This window comes from Merops nubicus, unplaced genomic scaffold (assembly GCF_000691845.1).
Source record: "Merops nubicus isolate BGI_N331 unplaced genomic scaffold, ASM69184v1 scaffold21357, whole genome shotgun sequence".
NCBI lineage: Eukaryota > Metazoa > Chordata > Aves > Coraciiformes > Meropidae > Merops > Merops nubicus.
This window is the reverse complement of record NW_008622557.1, coordinates 9652-23238: the sequence shown is the minus strand read 5'-3', so window position 1 is coordinate 23238 and position 13587 is coordinate 9652. Positions and strand designations below refer to the sequence as shown.

General features: G+C 46.9%; 1 protein-coding gene across 1 annotated transcript in view; it reads right to left on the bottom strand.

Moving 5' to 3' along the window:
* Positions 1-5765: 5765 nt before the first annotated feature.
* MIB2 (mindbomb E3 ubiquitin protein ligase 2) overlaps positions 5766-13587 on the bottom strand; it is a gene marked incomplete at its 5' end in the record, with an annotated part of 16121 nt that continues 8299 nt past the window's right edge. The window contains 8 exons of the mRNA XM_008944846.1: positions 5766-6146; positions 7829-7894; positions 8681-8865; positions 9965-10143; positions 11311-11541; positions 11923-12049; positions 12661-12815; positions 13486-13587. The exon at positions 13486-13587 is cut by the window's right edge and continues 88 nt beyond it. Coding sequence (XP_008943094.1) covers positions 5905-6146; positions 7829-7894; positions 8681-8865; positions 9965-10143; positions 11311-11541; positions 11923-12049; positions 12661-12815; positions 13486-13587 — 1287 coding nt within the window. The remainder of the gene's footprint in view (positions 6147-7828; positions 7895-8680; positions 8866-9964; positions 10144-11310; positions 11542-11922; positions 12050-12660; positions 12816-13485) is intronic.

The window sequence follows — 13587 nt, the reverse complement described above, 5'->3', positions numbered from 1 at the left end:
CATCTGCCTTTCATTCTGCAAGTAACAGTCAGCAGTGTGTGAAAGATTTTAACCTGCTCACAGTTACATATGCCCCCTGCTCTTGCCAGAGTATCTGAGCATCTCATGGTCTCAGAGCATTCAATCTCACATCAATCCTGGAGGCAGGGCAGTTCCATCAGCTGCACATTACAGGTTAAGACCCATGGTACTGTGCAGGAGAAAAGACTTGCCTGAGGTCGAGCATGGAATCTTGCAGAGCAGGGACCTGAAATCTTCCAAGCACCTAGTTAGTCCCTTACTGCTTCTGAAGGTGAATACATGAACCTGAGGTTTAAAGCACAGACTGAGAGCTCACACAACCACACAGCCTGAGGGAACTAAGAATTTTCTTTGTCCAAACATAAAGACAGTAGAAGTTTTTGTCTAATATCTCTGCTCAGACTTGCCCTGCTTTCCCCCAAGTTAGCATCTAGAGCTTTAGTAGGAGTGTATTCCTGAGGACCTATTCTATTTCTGAGCACTTATTCATGCAGCTGCTGAAAGCTAGCACAGCCAAGCCCTTTTCCATCAGCTGCTGAAGTGTTCTGAAAGGGGAAGGGACCTTGCTGTGTATTAGCTCCTTCCCTCCCTGTGCCACGTGTGGCGGGTGAATTGGAATCTTTAGCTGCAGAGATGACTCGTGACCTCTGTGACATTTAGGATCCTGCTCCCCTGTCAAGGTAGCAAGCAGGTTACACCTCGATGGCTCAGAAGGGAGAGCAAAGGGTTTCTTGGAAAGCTCAGTTTGCCTCCCCCCATGTGCTGGGAACACAGAGCCCAGCCATGTGGAAATTCAGTGCCTGGGCATCCAGCTTCACTCTGCAGCCAGTGGTTTAGTCCTTTCAAAACTTTTTAAAATTTAAGCCAAATATTTGCTCAGAAACCAGCTCAGCAGTAAGGCCAAGACAAACCTCAGCTATTATGGCAGTGAGAGTCAGATGAGGAAAGCTCTTTTGCCGAGGTGTTCAGAACTCACAGATGCAGCTTGTGGAGCTGAGGGGGACACATGAACTTAATGCTGTGCCCACTAACAACAGTCCTGATAAAGTCCCCGTGCCTCTGGATCCTTTGGTGCACCAGCTCTGGCCAGAATCCTCAGTGTCACTACTGGTAAAAGGCAAAATTTCAGGTTTATACTTCATTCATGAATCCTGTGATTGTTAAATCCCAAGCACAGCTCTCTTCTGTAAGTATTTTAAGGATTATTAGGATCAGAGTGCACATTTGTTGACGTCTCACCCCGTTCTCTGCCCTGGGTTAAGAATTTCATGGCTTTCCCAAGAGATACTTGTGCTTAAAGGACTCTCTGGGGCAGCCACCAGTGGCCTCAGATCTATAGCACTTGCAGAACTTCAGCCTCTTTCAGACTTCTCCCCAGACTCCCTCCTGGGAGCCAGAGTTGCCCTGTGCCAAGGGCAAGGAGTTAGAGCTCTGAAGTTTTATCCCTGTCTATTCCAACAGCTGAGAATATTCTCTGTGCTTTCTCAGGCAGCCTGAGCCCCTTCAGGGGCTGGTTTTATCCAAGTGCAGAGAACTGCTGCTGTGACTTCAGAGTTCTGATGAATTTTAGAGGTCTCAGGTTCTCAAGTGCAGATATTTGATTTGGACTACAGGCAAAACTGTCATCCTGACTATATTTGGACAGAAAAACATTCCTGGCATTGGTTCCTGCAGTGTCTAACAGCAATGGAACACATTACCCTGTGAGGGAATCCATATGGAGCAAGGGGGAATGGAAAGGAAGGCACAGAGCAGAGCTGGCTTGGCTTTGTCCCTGGGCTGTCAGCAGCAGCGACCAGGACCTGCTTATCCTTTGCAGGGAGCTGGGATTTCCTAAGCCAACAGCCAGGGCTGCAGATCCTGAGATCTCTGCATGCAGTAAATGTCAGATGAAGAAGCAGCCTCTAAACAGCTGTCGGGAGGGAATGGATGTTGCATAATGTTGTTTAAAACCTAAAATGGTCAGCTAGGGACTAGGGAGAACATAAAGGATTGGATCATTTGCACAACACAACACGCTGCCCTCCTTAAATCACCTCAGTCTCCCCTTGCTCTCTTCAAAGGGGGCTGCTGTGTAACACAACACATGGCTACATCCCCAGGGGCAGGTTTTAGCTCAAAAAGAAATGCTTTCTCACTTCCATGGATTATTCTTAGCATTTCTCTCCTCCCCTCTACTCAGCATTGCTCATTCTAAGCCTTGCTTTCAGCACTGCTCCTAAATGGTTCTCCCTGCCCCATCTGCCACGTTTCAGAGGGAAGCTGGCCCTGGTGCAGCCAGCCAGGATCACACCAGCTTCATTCCAGTCCCCCAAACAACACAACAACAACTATTACCACATGCTCATCCTCCTGCTAAGAGGTGCTACACAGAGAACCACCACCAGCCTGAGAACTGCAGCTGTCTGACTACCCAAAACGAATCCCATCCCTCCTGAAACCTCATCCTCAGGGATTAGCTGTGCATTATTCAGCACTGGAACAAACTGCTCCCATCAGCTTCCCTGATGGGAGAGCTCCATGGAGTGGGGGAGAACAGGGGGAGAAGGAGGAGCCCCCCTCTGACCCTCTTTGGTGGCTCAAGGCATCAGCATCAGCCTCTAGTGTCCAGGGCACCAGCCCAGCCCCAGCCCTAGCCAGGGGAGGGGGGGCCCATGGCTGAATGGGATTTACCACACAGTGGCTCCTTGGTGGCCCATGTGAGAAGAATTAGCAAAGCCACATATAGCTCTTATTTTTAAAAGCACTTACATGTTTATCCCTCCACCTCACAACTTGGGGTGGAGGGGAAACAACCCGACAGTTCTGTTCCTGTGGGAACAGCAGCTGGAGCTTGGGACTTTTTCATGGGTCATGGACTAAAAAGGATTGCATCTCCTGTAGCATGGAGCAACATTCCCCAGGGAGAGGGAGAATAAGAATGTTCTTCAGTCCCCGGGCATTCTCCCACTTTCTATCATGCAGCCCCTCGTGACCAGCATCTGCTGATGTTCCTAGAAAAATCCATGGTCTGCTGAATAGCAAATGAGCTGAAAACAAGGGCTTGCTCCAGCTGGCAAAGAAAATGGAATATTTTGCTTAACTGTCAATTTGGAGCTGCAGCTCACAGAAGTGCCTGTACTGGCCTGACCTTGAGTTACCAGAGATGTGGTCTTGACCCTAGGTAGAAGCTCAGCAGCCTTTAAAGGAGCATTTCCTCACTGCTCTGACATCTCTTGCCTCCCCAGCCCCTTGCTGTTCCTATAACCAGCAAGAACACCAAGTGGTGGCAAAAGGAGAACGGGGAGGAACCTCCTCCACCTTGCTGCCTCCTCTCCTCTCTCAGAATCTCTACTAAATGCAATGCAGCAGAACCTTCTTCACTTCTCCAAAGCCTCAGGCTCCCCTGGAGCTGAGCTGTCGTGGGGGGCAAAGCTTGCCAAAAACATACCTGGCACACAGGGGCACCTGCTGACCTTCCATTCTCTCTTGTTCTGTGGCTCCACTGACCATCTTGTTTGTTGTGGTGCAGCAACTCTCTTCTTCTTACTAGGAAAATGAAAGGGTCACACTGGTGCTTAACTGCTCAGCTCCTGCTCCTCAAGAGCCATCAGCAGAACAGGGGGATGAGAGAACACTCCCAGCCTGCACACTGCTCACAAGCCACTCCTGCAGTTCTTAAGCAGGTGTATTATTGCTGTGCAAAATTCCATCTCTAACTTGGCCACACAGTGAATTTCAGATACGAAAACCACATAAGGAGATCTTGACATGGAAGATGCATTTTAAAAAAAATAAAATTAAGGGGAGCTCTTCTTTCCCCTCAAAATCTCTTTTTCTTAGCCAGGAAAAAATAATCATGAAAAAAATACCTCTGTGTTCTGCAACAGCTGCACAGCTTGGAGGTCAAAGGCTTCAGTCCTCCTACACTTTTTTTTCTTTTAGGAAGAATAATCACTTGGAAGCTTCTCTTCATTTAGTATCCAAAGAAATTATTAAAAAAAAAAAACCAAACAAAACAGATGCTGCCTGTTTTTTTTCCCCCCCAAGTAAACTGACTTTAGGTGTAAAGGAGAATTACAACAGAGAGCCAACAATTTGCCACCTCTGTCCCCTCTTCCCCAAGTGCCAGCACACACAGACACTTAACACACCTGATGAACTATCAACATGTTTTACCTTTAGTAAACTGCTTCTGGGTTTGATGCAGAGGCTTGTGAAAGAGCTACATTAAAACCAAAAGAAAACCCTCAGCATTATAAAGACATCCCAGTCTTGTGCTTTTTGAGAGCAGCTTTTGCCCAGCACTTTTCTGTTGCTGCTCTACAATACAGCAAAGGTCCTGGGGATAGGTCTGCTTTATCCCAAAGGAATTTACACCAACATGGACTTGTAGGCAATAAGTAAATGAGGATCTGCATCTCCAGTTTTTACCACAACTGATTCTGAAATGCAGCTTTCCGTTGAGTTGAACCCAACCAACTAATTTAGGGGCTAAATCTGATCCATTGTCATAGCTCAAAAAAAATCCACTGAAACTGTAACAGCCTGAAGTGAGTACTTTGACAAAGAGCATCTACAGGAGAGGGAATCTGTGACATAACACTCTCACAACAGCAAGGAATTATGAAGAATAAATATACTTGTAATCACCACATATTCCAAAGTTTAAAGTCTCTTGAAAAGATTTGCGACCTCTTTGCTAAGGAACAAGGACAGTGAAAGGACACAGCACTTTTGTTTGCTTTCCATATTGCTTGCAGTATGCCACTAACAGTATGCTTCTGTAGAACTGCATCACACACAACAGGTATGTACAGAGACACACACCCCACACACACTACCCTACAGGCTGCTGCCTCCACCAGCAGCCCCTTTACAGGATGGACTCAGATAATATTTGTTCAGGCAGACAGTTAGAAAACACAATACAGCTGGATCCATATTTCAGCTACTGTTTATACATTCATTTTAATGCTCAGGAAAATATATATTTCATTTTATTAAGTTTTGCTGCAAAACAAAGAAACAAAAATGAAATCCCTTTTTCTCATCTCTTAATTATTACTATTTATTTTCTTTACACTTTTGATTGGAGTATTTAACACCTGCCTTTGGCATTATGGATAGAAAGCTCAGGAGTCTCTGAACACACAGTTGTGCCAAAAAAAAAATAAATGGAAGAAGAGTGTCACTTAGAGATTAGAAATATTTGTTGTAACAACATATTTTCTCCAATCAGTGTTCACTACTTTATCTCTAAGGCACACACTCTGTCTTTAGGATCTTATTACACCCAGATTTGCCTCTGTCAGTCCAAGTCCAAGCCCTAATCCCAGCTCAGTGAGTGTGCTCTTAGCCATCAGCTCCCTAGCCCTGGGAGGCAGCTGGGGACTGATGCCATGACTGGTCTCCTCTGGCACCTCCTCCTGTGAAACACGAGCACACGCTTTGCCACTGCCTGCCGGGGTGCAGGTACATCCTCCTGCAGCATCTCCTTTCAGAGCAATGCAAGGCCCCAGCTCTGATGCTGCAGGGCACCAGACATGCTGCAGTCACTGGGGCTGGAGGCCACTGCCAACGTTTGCATATGGGAGTCTGTTTGCCTCTGGTCTCAAAAGTCTCTTCCACCTTCAGTAGACAGGTCAGTGTTGAGTTCAGGTCACTCTGCTGGGTGAGGAGCACAGGGTGAGGAGGCTGCCTGCCCTCAAGCACTGCTCCTTGGCCTTGAGACCCTGTGAGCAGAGGGCACTGCCTCCACCCCACCAAGCCACAGCAGTTACTGCTCCCCTCTGAGGGCTCTGCAGGCAGCCAAACACACCAGCCTGACCCACACCTCTCACCTAACACCCAAACAGAAAGGAGGAGAAGGGAGGTGGGGACGGGGCGGGAGGCAGAAGGTCCTTAGACAAAGATCTGGATCCTCTCCCGGATGGCCTGCCTGCAGATGGGGCAGACAGTGAGGGCTGTGCTGCAGTCTGGGCAGGAGCCATGCCCACACTGGAAGACCAGCTTGATTTGGTCGTCGATGCAGATGGGGCAGGTGATGCGCTCCTCCATCTGCCGGTAGCGGCTCTGCAGCTCCTCCATCAGCTTCCTCTGCTCCGTGGACTCGGAGCTGGGGCTGCACTCCACCTCCGTGCTGTCTGCAGGGGGAGAGCAGGAACAGAGTGAGTCACTGCTGGGCTCTGCCTCCTGCCTCTTTAATTGGACTCTGCCCCTCAAGAGCAGCAGTTAGCTCAGACTAAACTCTCTTCCCTGGGCCTTACCCAGGCCTGAGATGATGCTCCTCACAGACTGGCCAGTGTTGCTTTCCTTTGTTAGCTGCTCAGCTGCTTTGTGTGCTGTGTTTTTGTTTTGAGTTTCAGTGGTTTGTTTCTTTTCCAAAGGAAGGAAATGTTGTCTGAAATGTCCTGCTGCTACCTCCAAGTACAAACATTCCAAGCTGGTTGTGGTGCTCTGCCACACTAATCCAGGAATCCTGACACAAGTACTATGTTCTCTCAACCTCCTGTTCCCATCTGGGATTCAGCTTCTTGGTTAAATCTTTCAGGACACACACAGTAAAACACTAAGACACCATTTGATGTCACTTGCCTGGACTTCTGCATACATGAAGCTACAAAAGTAGGAGTCATTTGGTTAACTTTATGGTTCTTTTTAGAACTCCAAATCCTGGACAACTGCCAGCTTAGGTAAACAAGACTCCTCCTGGTTTCAGCTTAACACAACTCACTGTTCATCTTCTGCTCCTCAATGTCTGATTAGGCAGCTTTACACTTCAATATAGGTGTCCTTTTCCTCAACATTCTGGAATTAGTTGCACTTCAGTGGTGCAAAGAGTAATTAAAAATCCATAAAGGTGAAGCATGTTTGGGGCTGTGGAGCCTTTAGCAAAGGCAAAGACATGACTGATAGGGGAGTCCTGCTGATAGCATGAGACCTTGATGTTCCTCCTCCAGCAGAGATCTGCATGCAAATGTCTCATTGGAATTCTCCTCATTTCTTGCCAGTCTGTAGCAAAGACAAATGTTCCTGCCTACACTCAGGTAAAATGCCTGCTGTTTGCACTGGGGAGTTCCAAAGCAGATTTCTGTCCTTGCCAGCTGTGTATGTCCAATGCCACCTGACAGATCCTTGGGTACCCTCTTGCTTCTGTCCAGACATCAAGTCACAGGACACAGCCACGAGCAGCAGGATGTGCAGTTAATTTTTATGTGCACTTGCCCTAAGAGTGATCTCAGCTAGAAAGACATCAACTCTCACTGCTATGAAAGAAGCTTCAGTGGACAACCTGCATTAATTCTGAGGCAAGTGCAAACCTGCTTCTAGTTTGCTGCCATGCATAACATTGCTTACTCTGGACACTGAGTAATGTGGACAGAAGATAATCTGTTTAAAACTGGGATAAAGAGCTTGATTGAAATAATCCAGCTCAGTGATTCCTGGAGAGCTGGCTAATGCCAGCCCTACACAGGCACTGTAATTTCAGCCACTGGTAAATCACTGCCTGTGAAAACAGTCAGACTGACACATGGAGAACTCAGGATTTGCTTTCAAGCCACAAAATAAGCCAGGCACAGGACAAGCTTCCTCAAATGTCCTGTCTGTGCAGCTTAAGCTTGGCCCATGACACCCAAGAGAATTGACCTTTTCCTCTCTCAAGGTGGTCAATACAACAGGCATGCACATCCCCAAAAAACACCCAACACAAAACAAATCATCTCCCTTCATTATGCTTATTTAGCTGAAAATCATTGAAGCTGCTCAAACGAACACTGTGCAGGACCCTTCCCACAGCACTTAACAGGAGGAACAGCAAACATACCTTGTTTCAGTTTTTTGGTTATTGTCACTTGACATTTGATGCACTTCTTCATTCTCCTGGAGCACTCTACCACAAATGATACAAGAAGAGGTTACAGTTAAGCCCACTGAGGCCAGAATCAAGAGGAAGACAAAAAGACTCAAGAACATCAGTTCTGAACAGCCTGAGACCTCTCTGGATGATTAAGAGACTGATTCTGCACAACAATGAGGACACTACCTTCTTTTTGAGCTATGTCCCAGTCTTTTTGTTCAGTCTTTCCTACACCAGTAGCAAATATAACACCTTTACACCCTCAGTGCTCTGTGCTACAGGACCTGCTGCACTGTGGAGCAAAACAGGCCTTTGCTCTGAGGCAAAAGGCTGCAGCTCTGGCACACAGCCCTCCCCAAACCCCCTGTGGTCAGGTGGTGAGTGCCTTGTGAGGTAACAAACCTGTTGACATATTTGAGCTGGCTGCCATTAAAACAACTCAGATGCAAACCAACAGCAAAAACCAGAGAAGAGGGAAATTCTTCTTGGGAGGTTTTTGATGGATAAAGCACTGCCAGACAGAACTGCAACATCTGACTTTCCTTCTGAATTATCCAGGACATCTATAAGCACAAGCAAAGCTGCCTGGGTCCCACCCAGCAGGTAGTCAGAACACTCTGTGCTTTTCACAGACAGCTTTGGACACCTTGTCTAAGATGGTGGTGCTGAAATAATGGCAGGGTTGTTTCAGGACACAGCACAATAGCTTTGTATCTAAACAGAGCTTGACTTCTGGAAGTCCAGCTAGGGAGACCATGCAATGGATCAGGAAACAATTTTTTTTTAAAAAAAAAGGAATAAAAATCAGAATGGACTTACCTTCACACACAATACTGTGCTGGCAGGGGAAGAAATGGATGAGCAAGGCCAGCTCTGAGCAGACCAGGCACTCTGTGGGGACTGCCACACTGGAGACACTAAGGTTGGTCATGGTGTTGGGCGTGGTGTGCACCCGGCGAAGGCTGCAGGTGACGGCTGAGCTGTCTGAAGAGACCTGCTGCTCCCTGCAAGCAGCAACACCTCATGAGCCTGCTCCTACTCCAGGTCCTCCCCCAGCAACAAGGTGACATGGTATTGACCCCGGCAAACTCTCCACATGAAGACAGAGCATCAGATGCCCAGGTAGCATAAACCTGGGAACTTTCATAGCCCTAAGTGGGACCAACTCAGCCTCTACTAGCCAAGATTTTGACTAGATCTATCTAAAAAGAAAGGGAAAGCTGTGGCTGCCATAACTCTGCAGACACACCCAAATCCTCCAGTCAAACCTCAACACAGAAGCTGAAACCAATACACTGTTATGAAAAATGTCAATCTGAAAGAACTGGCATTCTTTAAGCAAAAAAAAATTAATCTAACATATACTCCACAGACAAAATTCCTATGGAAAATGTTTAAATGGACACATTTCACCTGCTCTTTACAGTGGACCAGAGGCAGAGCCAATTGCATTGGCTGCTGCATGGTTCCTCCTCCAGTGGGAGCATGACTGCTGCTCTGTGCTCTCAGATCAAACAGAACTCTGCTTTCATGTTTGCAAAGTCAAAATCCAAACAAATGTTTCTCAGAACCTGAGATAAAGCCATCTTTGACTTGCTACTCTCCCATTGGCATTTTCTCAGCTACTTCTCTTATCAGCTGAAAAACAAGCATTTATCTAGCTCTGGAATCAGTCCTGCTGATTCTGGTGCCCACTCTGTCATTGCAGCTCCTCTCTGTTTAGACTGTAAGTATCTGTCAGTGCAGAATCCAGTGAAAGTACAACAGAACCCAGAGTTACTCTGCAAGAGAGAAGTTGCTCTTGGCTTCAGTGGCCAGTCTTCTCAGCCTGCCTCAGGGCTCTCTGGAAGTCAAGAGGCACAGAGAAGCCTTACTCTGCTTTTCCCAGGTCTGTCAGAGAAGGGCAGAACACACCCTTAAATAACCCCTCCAGAAACACAGGATCAGCAGCCAGCTCCAGGTGGAGCAGGGGGTGCTCACACTGACATCCACAGTGTTTCAAAGATGCTTCATCCCTCCTGGCACAACCAGTGACACCACAGTGCTGAGGGTGTGTTTTGCAAGGGACTATACTGTAGCTGGTTTCCAGAGGACATGATTTACCTGAATTTCTGTGAGAAGTCTTTGACAATCTGGATAATCCTTCCATCTGTAATGAGGTCTAAAGGAGACTTCCCCCGGTGGTTTGCATAATTAATATCTGCTCCTTCTTGTGCTAAGTAACAGGCAATTGCAGTTCCAACATTCAGCTCTACATTTCCAAGAAAGCCAGAAGCCTGCAGCTAAAAGAGGTTGAGAAACACTCTCTATTAATAGGAAAAGTTTGTTATGTGGCTTTGATCTGTATCAATTTCTAAACAAAGTCTTAATCCTTGGGCTTAAAATTTAGAAGGACAATTTAGCATTCTTTTTTGGAAGCAAAATAAAAACTCTTCAGCATGTAAACAGGAGATTCAAATCTTAATGCCTTGTTCCCAGAATGCAAGACTGGTGGTCCTAACTGGTGCTAAACATTACTAATTATAGTAAAATAGGCATTCACTTCTTCAGGTGGTGAAAAGGAAGTCCCTGAAGGCATCACAGTACACACCAACTGATGAACAGCTGGTGGGTTGGCACACAGCATGTAGCCCTTCAGAATGTCTGTTTAATTCATTATGATCATTTTGAATTGCAATTAAGAAAAAAAAACTATGCCAGGTTTTCCAGTGTGCTGAATTATCCCTACAATGGATCCATTCTCACTCCATCCACACAGTGTAACTGATGTTTGCTCTGGTGGTTTGCACTGCAGATCTGGTGTGTGCACACATTGGTAGTCACATGGATGGCAGACCACTTTGAAGGCCTAAGTTAATATCATCTTTGCCAAAAAGGAAGACTAAGTTCCCAGTCCTTGGCACAGCATGCTCTGATTTCCAAATCTATGACCTTCCCTGAAAGACCACACATACCATGAATACAGAGCAATGCACAGGATTAGTAACAATGCAGGCTTTAGCCTTTGGCCTGCTAGGTCTCACCTCTCACATTCTGCTTTACATCTGCAGATAACTGGGCTGTTTGTGGTTAGCTAGCCTCATATTTTCCATGCCATCAGGCAGAAATGAATTGCTGTGGTTCTGGGGCATGCATTAAACCCAAGACTCTTGGCTCTGCAACTGGATTCATGACCTTTCCCATGTCAAGAAGTGCACAATGCTAATAAAAAATCTAGTATGAATTGCTGTCTGACTATGTGAAGTTTCATGCTGTAAATTCAAGCATGGCCTCAGAGGATCTATTCTCGCTTGCCCACAAGCAAGGTTTGTTTCCATGCTCCCCCTCTGGGCTGGCTTTACACAATCTCCCCACCTTCCCTCACCCCCTTAGATCCCACTCTCTGCTGCCATTTGAACAGCAAGCACTTTCCTGCTCCTGGTGCTGCAATTTCTCTACTCCCAGCTCACCTTGGAAAGGAGGGACACCCCCATCTCCCCCTCCCGCTTCTCCGCCACGAGGGGCAGCAGCTGCTGCCTCTCCAGGGCGATGTGCATGGCTGTGTCCCCATCCTCATCCTCAGCATTGACATCACTGCCCTGGCTGACCAGCAGCTCCACCATGCCCACGTGGCCCTGGATGACAGCCAGGTGCAGGGGGGTCTGGTTACGGTTGTTCTTGAGATTGACGTCACAGCGGCCCTGGAAGAGAAGAATGGCACAAAGTGTCACTGGCTGCTGCTCAGTCTGGCTGGACACCACCACTGCAGCTGTGCTGCTGGAGGTCCCAAGTCCCAGGTCCATCTTTGTCAGGACAGCAGCATAGAGATCTCCAAGTGAGTTACATGATCCAGCCCTCTGTGTCTTAGCCATATGGCCCAGACACCTCAACCATCAAGGAAGAGGAAACAAACACCCCCAGAAATACCAACCCCTCTTCTTCAAAGTCTGGCAGACACCACCAGCTCTTTGAAGAGACCTCCTTGTGAGTCCCAGCATTAACTCAGTGCTTTGGAAAGCTGGGGGGTTGGGAGGGGGACAGATGGGAGGTTTTGGTGATGGTGGGTTTGTTTTGTTTCTTACCTCTTTGATGAGAATTTCTGCCACTTCTTTGTGATTGTTGAGAGCAGCAAGGTGCAGGGCAGTGAAGCCATCTTCCTTTTTGGAGTCAACGAGCTGCCGAGCTCTTGCTAGAATCTTCTTTATGGCTCTAGAGTGTGGGAGGTTAAAAAAGATGGAAGAGTTACTTTATCAGAAAGGAAAACAATGTAGAAGAGACAGGTCAGCCTCTTCTGCTTCATAGTTATGAATGCTCATGTTTTAATAGGCAGCACCAGGAGCTGGCACCTGTGAAGAGCACTCCCTCTACCTCACAGACTGAGTTACAAGAATAAAACAAAAACCCTCATTTATCATTTAATAAAGTAGGGTGAACTCACACTGCTATGAAAATAACAAGCAGATTTATCCTTGTAAGAATTTAAGAGGCTCTCAGACAGTCTTTTCAAGTACTGTTTACTATAGACCTTCTGTCCTTTCATGTGTGAACCCAAACATCTAAGGAAACCATCCAGAAGCAGACAGATTCCCTAGCCAAGCTGGTGAGGTGGGAGAAAGATGGGACAGGGAAAGTAGGCAGCAGTTTTCTGTGACAGCATGAAGGAGGGCAACAGCTATACCCAAATACCTAAACCCAAGGAATGTATAGCCAATCATTTCCTTCCTAGCTATCTGGAACTACATCCGTCACCTCCTTACTGTTAGACAGCAAGCACAAGTTAACAGCTGTAAAAGCAATAAAAATGAAAAAAGGTCACTTACAGCTTGTTGCCTTTTCGAGCAGAATAGTGGAGCAGGTTAAAGCCTTGACAATTCTGGACAGTGAAGTCTATGTTAGGTACTTCAGTGAGAATCTCAATAACGACTTTGTAATCTGCAGTGATGGCATAGTGCAGGGGAGTGTCTCCCTGGGAATCCTGGAAAGGGTACCAAGAATACAGGTTACCTACTTCAGAGTGTCAAATGAAACAGCTCACCCTGAAGGACAGTTCAAGACAAGAAGATATATAGTGTCACCAGGTCACACCAGCTCCAAGCCAAACATCACTGGCATCCCCAGCAGGTTCACAGCCTTCCTGAAATGATTTCCCCAGGCTGGATGCCAGCTGCTGAGCAGACAAATGGTAACATTCCCAACTCCCTTTGAGGGACTGACCCAGCACAGTCCAGGCCCACCACCATACAAGCACACCCTAAAATTGGGCTGGGTCCAATTCACCATCCTTCAAGTTCCTAAATGTCAGTCTTAAGAACAGGAGTGCTTCAACACCACACACAGCAGGTCAGCTCTCACTGGAAGCCCAAGCCCAGCAGAGCAGAGAGAGTTCTACTGGGCTGAGCTAAGCAGACTCAGGATGATGAAGGGGCAGACCCAAACCTGGACTTTCAGAGTAGTGAAATTAGAGGAATACTTCCTCTGTGCAATGCACAGTAGTGCATTTTTAGGGAATGACCTTCAAAGTCTACAGAGCAACAGATAGTGTAAGACAAAGAAGCACTTCTCCACCTCAAAAAAACCCCACCCACTCTAAAAAAAGGCCTCCAAATACCCCCCCAGCCCCAAATCCCATAAACCCTACAACTTACTGGGAGGTTGACATCACAGTTGAGCTCACAGAGGGTCCTCACCACCTCTGTGAATCCCTGACTGACAGCAACGTACAGTGCTGTGCACTTGGCATTGTTCAG